This window comes from Gossypium raimondii, chromosome 9 (assembly GCF_025698545.1).
Source record: "Gossypium raimondii isolate GPD5lz chromosome 9, ASM2569854v1, whole genome shotgun sequence".
Classification (NCBI taxonomy): domain Eukaryota; kingdom Viridiplantae; phylum Streptophyta; class Magnoliopsida; order Malvales; family Malvaceae; genus Gossypium; species Gossypium raimondii.
Genome location: NC_068573.1, coordinates 42,786,990 through 42,795,314, shown reverse-complemented (window position 1 = coordinate 42,795,314; position 8,325 = coordinate 42,786,990). Strand labels below are relative to the sequence as shown.

Below are 8,325 nucleotides of genomic sequence, written 5' to 3'. Positions count from 1 at the left end.
AAGCACCAATAAAACTATCATTATTGGTAAACTGATTACCAACTTCAAGTTCACCGAGATCTACCCCCGAACTTGTACGATCGCGCACCCGGTGTGGTAGATCTAGAAACTCTAACGCATCATCATTTGACAGATCGACATTATGCATGTGGGCTGGAGGTGAGTATGCTCTGAATCGTGGATTTTCTTCATCATCTGCACTTCTATCACCATCTTCACCTTCTGTTGGAATAGGCTCCGGTTCAGAAAATAATCCCACCTCTGCACCATCCGGCCCGGGCTCTCGAAGTGGATCCACATCGGAGTCACCTTCTAACCCACAATCATCTGCAGCGTACGACGTCCCCTCATCGGTTGATGTCGTAGGTAGTACGTCATCCCTTTTTCTGGGCATTTGATAACGTCCCCAATTGGATGTAGATTGCCATCCAGTAGAACTTGATGCGCTTCCCACTCGTATTTCCGGCGTCAAACGTCGAGCCACCGACGTACATGTCCCATCCACCGACGAGTGTCTTGGGGATGTGCATTCGACACCGCTATCGAACATGGGTCGTTCCGTATTTTGTAACACGCTAACCGAAAGTGTCGGCCGGTCGTATACATCTTGAACACCGGACGGAAGTACATCAATTGGCGGCGTAAATTGTACATATAACTCAATATAAGTTGCTCGCTAGCAAGATGAGTCTGCACCATTGCCTCCAAGCTACGAGCACCTTTTATGTCGAACGAGTCATATGTCACCGGATCAACGAAGAACAAAATCGATCGTCATTGATGAACTTTCATTAGCGTCGTTTGAAGATTTTACGCCTAATTCTTTTACGGAGTTCACAAATCTATGTTTTGGCTAAATGACAATCATGACCGTATTCTCCGACAAAAAAAAACACCATTCTCGGTGTGGCAAACCTCACAATCGTAGTAAATAATAACACTAATACGTTCACTCATTTTGAAACTCTAAGTTTCTTAGCTTCTCTAAAATGTTTCTGCTGTGAGTTATGCATTCTAAGAACATTTTCTGCCTAATTTATAGCCTCATTAAACTTGCTCAGTAGCAAAATCGCATCCACGGTAGCGATTTGACACTATTTGCTCAGAAACGTCAAAAAAAATTATTTTCTACATGACCAACTGTAGCGAAATCGCGTCCACGAGGGCACGATTTCACAATTTCTTCTCATATAGCATCCTGGTATTAGCGATTTTATACTATTTGCTCAGAAAACGTCAAAAAAAATTATTTCTTACATGACCACTGTAGCGAAATCGTGTCCACAAGGCCATGATTTCACAATTTCTTCTCAAATAGCATCCTGGTAGAAGCGATTTCCCACTATTTGACCAGATACGTCAACTCGAAAAAAAATTTTCTGGGACCCCTAACCCCTAAAAAGCTTGCACCCTAAACCCTAAAAGTCAGAAAACTCAAACGTAAAATCAGCGTCAAAATCGCGTCCCCGGTACCGCGCTACGTGGCATGACATCGTGTCCATGTCAATGCGACTGCCGGCGTGGAAGGAAATCGCTTCCTCAAGGACGCGATTTCCTTCCACGTCGGCAATCGCTACCGACGGACGCGATATCTGTCACGCACTCGACATCGCTACCGACGTGGACGCGATTTCGCGGAAAATGGCCCATTCCGGTAAATAATTAAAAAATCGGCTCATTTCGGTAATTTTTTTAAAAATGGGCTTTTTTGATAAATTAGCCGTTATTCCCTACGGTGCGACGACGATGGGTGAAATCTGCGTCGCGTTTGAATCTTTGTTTAAAAGATAAATAAATTAATCTTTATAAGTCAGAAGAAAGTGTATTTAATTATAAATTAAATCAAAATTCTCATATAATTAATAAATATATATTTTAAAAATTATAAAAATATATTTAATAAACTAGTTATAAGCTAAAAGTTCCAGAAATTAATATTAATAATGAAGATTATAAATTACGCTCAACTCAACTATCCATATTTTCTTTAACCTGGAATCATATAAATAAAAATTGGGTTAACCGATCCAGTATTGGCTCCAAATTTCATCGCGATTTTCATTTATATTTTGCTCTCTGTGACTGCTGCCTCGGAATTGGTAAAGGTAATGTCATTCATATGTAACATATGTGTACATTACACGTCCGCCATTACTTTTCCTACATTGGTTTCTTTTTCGATCCAGTTTCTTCCATTCTTACTTTTTTTTTCTCGTTTATTTGATTTCTTTTTGAAGGTTTAGTGGAAAGATTGATAGGTTTTTTGATAAGGAAAGGGAGGGAAAAAAAAAAAAAAAGCAGAATGGGGAGGTTGTTCGTAATTACCCTTGAAGGAAGCGTTTATAGCTGCAACCACTGCCATACCCATCTGGCTCTCCTCGACGACATCATTTCTAAGGTTCGTTTTTTTCTTATTGCTGACAACATCTTTTGATCTTTCACGTGTTAGTTTTCTACATTGTTAGTGTTTTTTTTTATGGGGGTTACATGTGATTCTGGGTTCCTTTCTGAAGTGTTCTTGGGTTACGGGAAATTGATAAATATTGTGATAGATAAACCGAATATGATTGAACCATCATCTAAATAATAGTGGGGATTCAACTGATGCCTTATTCTGCTTCTGATTGCTGAAATGTTGCACATTACATTCAATGTGATTCCTTTTTTGTTTTGCAATTGTGGATGTTGGTATATTGATTCTTGTATAAATATTTGCTTTGATTGAAGAAGTAGAATAAGTAGGTTGTACGTTAGTCTAACTTGTTAAATTTTGGATACTCTTAGAATCATCATACTAACAGGGGAGATTGTCAATACTTACTCGAACCTGAATGGATTTTCTGTCTTTTATCTCTTCATCTAAACCCTGTTTTCTCATTGTCCCCTGGTATAATATCAGTTATATTTCAGCAATACAGACACATACTAACCTCATCCTTTACCCGTGTTTCAGTCTTTCCACTGCAGGCATGGAAAGGCTTATCTCTTTGATAAGGTGTAAGTGTTCCTTTGTTGCGTACTGTATAAAGTCAACTTTTGTCTGTAGAGTCTTGTCTAGCACTGTTCTTTTCTACTATATTACTATGTATTTATTCTCTCCTTTCTGCAATCAGTGAGAGCTATGTATTTGTGAGGTTTTGATTGTGGTATGTATGCTCTTTTCTTTCAATTTGCACAAAGAAAGATGACCCAGATCATCTTATTGCCACTAAATAAACACCAAGAAGTCAACAATCTGAACCAGTCAGCTACCCGCTATTCTAGACAACACACTGACAAGCAGACAGCTCAAAATAAATAAGTCATTCATGACTTTTCTATGATTTCCCTTCATTAATGACTGCTTAGTTTGTCAAATCTCTAGACTATAAGTGAAGTATATGCATTGTTGCAAGAAGAACCATGGAATAGGCAAATGCAAAATACTCATGATGGATTTCAAAGCCTTGGGGCATGCTTCATTACTTATATCATAGCATAATCTGCAGATATGAGTGGTTCAAATTACTTATTTTCTTTTTTAATGCATAGCAGTGTGAATATCACAGTGGGAGAGAAAGAAGAACGCATGATGATGACTGGATTGCACACTGTTGTTGATATATTCTGTGTTGGGTGTGGCTCAATTGTGGGATGGAAATATGTAAGAACTAGTTTTTCAGTTTTTGGCGCATTTGCCGGTTTGATTTCTTTTCAAGGCTTAGGTGCATGAGTTATTTTCAGAGAACCTTTTCTCTTCTGCTAACGTTGTGAATTCTGAGTGATTCTAGGAGTCTGCACATGAAAAGACTCAGAAGTACAAAGAGGGAAAGTTCATTCTTGAGAGGTGCCATATTCACCTTTTTCTTTTGGTTTGCATGTAAAATTGCAATGCTCTCAAATGTATTTTCTAACTGTGGAGCAGGTTTAAGGTGTTGGGTCCTGATGGAAGCAACTATTTGGTGAATCATGATGCTATGGTTAGTGGAAGTGATGCTGATAATGCTTGATTACTTTGCAATTCAGTTTTGGCAGTTTGCCATTTGACCAAACGTCTTAATTGTACATCCTTTTAATCTCATGTGATTGTTGGCCTTCCATGGCCTCTTAATATGGAAATATTTTCTGTTACTGAACTTCCTTTGCAATTGATACTAGAATGATACCATTCGTCAAAGTCCATGTTGTTTGTCATTGTTTCCTAATGAAATCTTTATGCAAGTCTTTACATATTACCAAATGGATTGCTTGTTAACTCCTGATATTAATACAGAACACACCATGAACGCATAGTACAAAATTCTGGTTACTTCACATGATAGAATACACAACAGAATAAAAGGAAGCAGTGTTTGTATGTACATGCATCCTTCATTGACCATATGTAATATCTAGTTTAGTCTAGATGAGCTATAGAAATCTTAAACCGTTGAGAAGCTTCTGCAATGTTTTACGACCCCACTGAACATCACTTTGCAACACATTTCTGTGAAAAGGCGCCACATCAGGAAGTTCTTCTTTGGCTACTGGGGGCTCCTGAATATGCTGGTTGAGCTGCTCCTCATCGTCCTTGGCTACTGCAGTTGTTTCTTCTTCCGATTGTTCTCCTTCAGGTTCTGGCTTCTCATCTAACTGAACATTATTATGCTGGCATTAAAATAACATCGCAAAGGAAAAGGCATAACTTTATCAGCCGCAATACCAACAACCAAGGCAGATTTTGCAAGGGGAAAACTACATATTGCCTCCCTTAACCCTATCATTGTAAAGTTCATATCAAAGCATCACAGATTGTCAAATGGGCAAGTAATTGATAATTCTGTACTGATTAAAGCATTGAAGTCTTTCCTTTACATTTGAGGCTTTATATATTAGAATAACTGATCAAGCATTGATAATTCTTGTCCCATTTGCAATAATTTTATATGCCATTTTTCTTAAACCATCAGAAAGGGCAGAGCAATACACTCATCAGGCAATTACCTCAGACAAATTGTGATCTAAGGCTTCATCGACTCCAATCAATGCATTAATTGTACTATTCTCATCATCACTCAACATCTCTTCTTCAGTTGACACTGTTGTTAATGGACTCAAGCCAGGCACTAGAACAGGATTACCTTCATATGCTATCATATTTCCCTCAACTTCTTCAGTTGCTCTGCTGATATCACCAATGTCTTCTGCTACCAAAACATTCTTATTTGAAATATCCAAAGCTTCATCATCTGGGTAGTTAGTTCTCTTCAAATCAAGCACTCCATCATCTGCAGCATTTGCTATGAAGTCTTCTGTTGGGTAACTAATGTTCTCTGCAACAATAGCCAATGGCTTCTCTGGTGAAGGATCACCATTGCCAGTGGCCAATTCCTCAGGTAATGCTTGTAATTGCTCCTCTCCAGGAGAGGTATGATTTATGTCAGGGACTAGTTCTTCCTCTGGAGGTGTCAAGTTTTCTGCAACGATTGCCATCTCAGAATCAAGAAGAGGTCCGTCTTGATTAGTTAATGCCTCTTCCTCTATAATTTTCTGATATTCAGCTTTATCCCAGTCTTCGCAAACAACAATGGTATTATTGGTCTCAGTTTCACGGGATTCAAATATCCGATCAGGGTCCGGCTGCCATAAAAGGTTCCCAGTGCTAGTTTTAAGAATGAATTTGAACTGGATTGATACTCGAACAGGTACATCCTGAGCAAGTTCAAAACAATAAATGTCATCAATATGGCCATTGCGAGTTTCAACATTAAAAATATTTCACATTCTTCATAAGATTCCTCCTTACCAGCTCTACTGTCCAAACATGTCCTTCAGACCAAGTCAGTGGTACAGCATTTTCAGGGTCCCATAACCCTAACATTGGATGATCACCTACTATAAAAAAATGTTCTCCAAAGGAGCACTCCTTCTCTAACTGGAATCTGACATTAACAGTCTTTGATGGAACTGTGCATTACAGGATTTAAAATGAGAATTTCAGCAAAATCAATAACAGACAAATATTTAAAAGGCTGCAAGATCTTACTTTCTTGTTCAGGTTGAGTTTCCACCGTTTCCAACTCCACCTACATAATGGAAATTTACCGATTGAAACGGTAAATGAAACAATATATTACGTTTCTACATTTAAACGAAACCATCGATTGATTATTAAATTCTTTAGAAATAGACAGTCTAAAAGATTCCTTAAATATTAAAAGGCAGTCACTGCCAGACTAGATTAAAGATTCACAGGGAAGATCATATATATTAAAAAAAGAGCAGAAACTTGGGAATCATGCTAACGAGTTTCCTCAACAACAGAAGGCAAGAATTACAGTTTCCAGAAACCAAAACCATTCAAGAACCAGTACAAGAAGAAAATAAATCAAAACCATAAATATTTGAAGAAATATCTCTAAGGGGGAAAAAAACCGAAAATAGAGATAAAGGGTACATACCTGCGAGTCCTGTGATGAAAGAAGAGGATGCAGACGCTTGTGTTGCAGAGAAAGCAAATGCAAGGACCGGATTCTAACAACATCTTTTGAAGGAAATAAGCATAGTTGAGGTCTATTAAGAGAAAGATCCTTGAAACAAGAAAACCCGACATCATTATGCTTCTCAATGATGGGCTTGGAGCAACAAGAGCTTGTTAAGGTTTTCATCATTTTCCAGTTCACAACAGTAACTCTCGCTCTCTCACTTGCGGCTTTCAGTTGTGGTTCACAAAAATCATTGCTTTTGTCTATTGTGGGTAATAATTTTGGTTGTGGTGGTGGTGATCTCTATAAAATGGGTGGGACCTGATCGGGATAAAGAAGGCAAGGGGATTGGTATCATCATCCACGTGGCGTTTAGACACGTAATGACCGTATGAGTTGAGTTTGAATCTGGCTTTACTTGCGTAAGAATCTCTCAACCTAACTGGCAACTGTTATGTTTTTAACATTTCGAGAGAGCCTTTGTTTTGATCCCACGCCGTTCGATGGCGGTCACATCTGTCTCTTTACTAGTTTCATAATCGGCTTGCAGTTCCAGGTGCTATACTCCATTTATGGCCACCAGTTTTTTAAAAGTTGTTAAGAGGTCAGGGTCCAGTCGATACAGCATTGGGGTTACCATATTCCCTGAAATGTTGGTGTATGATCAAATCCTAAAATAACGTATCAAATTTGGGCCTTTTGGTAAGCCTTCTCTGGAGCCACTATCCTGTTTAAGGGCTGCTGAAAGAGACCGGTTAGACCTCGTCCGATTTGGGATTTGAGATCTAGTTTCTAGGATCATTGTAAGAGCAACAATTGGCATGGACTGACTCAAGCTTATATTAAATCAAACTCTAAAATCAATATAAATTAAAAATATTCAAACTCAAATCGATGAAAATCCTAATAAAAGAACCAAATTTAAATACTAACCCTTATCATCTTACTTAATTCTTATGGTTAAAAACTAATCTATTTTAAGACGTATTCATTTTGGTCATTCAAAAATATCTTTTGAAGTGTTGATTGTGGTAAGAAAAAATTAAGGATTAAAGTGAAAAATGGTAAAAACTAAAATAATACACAAAATTATCAAATTGTACTTATTTGAAATATAAATTTTAAATAGAAATATTCAAAATTATAATAACAAATCGGTTGCATTATCAATGGATAAAAATTTCAACAATTTATTTAATTTATTTTGATGTTTTGAAATTATTTTCAAAAATTATTAATGAAAATTATTGTCTTTAATAGTTGTCCACGAAACCCAAATTTCTTTTGGTTATATGATCTTGAATCTTCCATACTAAGCTAAAAGCAAAAAACATATTTACAATTAATTAATCTTATCTTCCATTCCAAACAAAACTCGTATTTTTTCATCGCTTCTTTACCTAAACCTAAAACAAGCAATTAATTTAATTAAGGCATAATGACTAATTTGATCCTCAAACTTTACAAAAAAGTCATTTTAGCCCTTTATTTAATTTTTGCCTTTTTATCCTTAAACTTACATTTTTGTCAAATCACCCCAAAATAAATAAAAAATTAACATTTTAACTTTACTGATGTTGCGTACACGTGGATGACATGTAAGTATTTAATTAAAATTCAAAAATTCAAAAAAAATATAAAACTATTCTTAAAATTTAAAAATCATTAAAATTATTAAAAACTTATAAAATAGTTTTTAATATTATTTAAATTTTAAAATTTAATTAAATGTTGATGTGTCATCTATTTGGCAAACCCACATGTATGCTACATCAGCAAAGTTAACACGTATTAACTTTTTCATCTAATTTGGGATGATTTGACAAAAAATGCAAGTTTTAGGGCTAAAAGAAGCGAAAAATTAAATGAATGGCTAAAATAA

At 36.4% G+C, this 8,325-nt stretch overlaps 2 protein-coding genes across 6 annotated transcripts; one reads left to right on the top strand and one right to left on the bottom strand.

Moving 5' to 3' along the window:
- The first annotated feature begins 1,991 nt into the window (after positions 1-1,991).
- LOC105799939 (protein yippee-like) lies at positions 1,992-4,156 on the top strand. Of its 2 annotated transcripts, XM_012630761.2 has the most exons (6): positions 1,992-2,105; positions 2,238-2,398; positions 2,954-2,997; positions 3,535-3,643; positions 3,771-3,826; positions 3,905-4,156. In XM_012630761.2, the coding sequence occupies exons 2-6, from the start codon at positions 2,303-2,305 to the stop codon at positions 3,987-3,989; spliced, it is 390 nt and encodes a 129-aa protein (XP_012486215.1). In that variant the 5' UTR covers positions 1,992-2,105; positions 2,238-2,302; the 3' UTR covers positions 3,990-4,156. The 2 variants fall into 2 exon arrangements, with proteins under 2 accessions (XP_012486215.1, XP_052477073.1); XM_052621113.1 differs by lacking the exon at positions 1,992-2,105 and having other exon boundaries at positions 2,117-2,398; positions 3,532-3,643.
- A 53-nt stretch (positions 4,157-4,209) lies between these two features.
- LOC105799936 (uncharacterized) lies at positions 4,210-6,722 on the bottom strand. 4 transcript variants are annotated; one of them, XM_012630757.2, is made up of 5 exons: positions 6,420-6,722; positions 6,005-6,044; positions 5,765-5,925; positions 4,963-5,670; positions 4,210-4,626 (listed from the first exon to the last, which is right to left on the bottom strand). In XM_012630757.2, the coding sequence occupies exons 1-5, from the start codon at positions 6,627-6,629 to the stop codon at positions 4,390-4,392; spliced, it is 1,356 nt and encodes a 451-aa protein (XP_012486211.1). In that variant the 5' UTR covers positions 6,630-6,722; the 3' UTR covers positions 4,210-4,389. The 4 variants fall into 4 exon arrangements, with proteins under 4 accessions (XP_012486211.1, XP_012486212.1, XP_012486213.1 ...); XM_012630758.2 differs by having other exon boundaries at positions 4,210-4,611; XM_012630759.2 differs by having other exon boundaries at positions 4,541-4,735.
- Positions 6,723-8,325: the final 1,603 nt, after the last annotated feature.

Excerpts from the sequence above, each read along its gene's own strand:
- LOC105799939 (XM_052621113.1), top strand. The coding sequence starts at position 2,303 with ATGGGGAGGTTGTTCGTAATTACCCTTGAAGGAAGCGTTTATAGCTGC. Across the intron at positions 2,399-2,953 it reads TCGACGACATCATTTCTAAG|TCTTTCCACTGCAGGCATGG; the intron begins GTTCGTTTTTTT and ends CCCGTGTTTCAG. Across the intron at positions 3,644-3,770 it reads CAATTGTGGGATGGAAATAT|GAGTCTGCACATGAAAAGAC; the intron begins GTAAGAACTAGT and ends GAGTGATTCTAG.
- LOC105799936 (XM_012630757.2), bottom strand. The coding sequence starts at position 6,629 with ATGATGAAAACCTTAACAAGCTCTTGTTGCTCCAAGCCCATCATTGAG. Across the intron at positions 6,045-6,419 it reads TTTCATCACAGGACTCGCAG|GTGGAGTTGGAAACGGTGGA; the intron begins GTATGTACCCTT and ends TCCATTATGTAG. Across the intron at positions 4,627-4,962 it reads TAGATCACAATTTGTCTGAG|CATAATAATGTTCAGTTAGA; the intron begins GTAATTGCCTGA and ends TTTTAATGCCAG.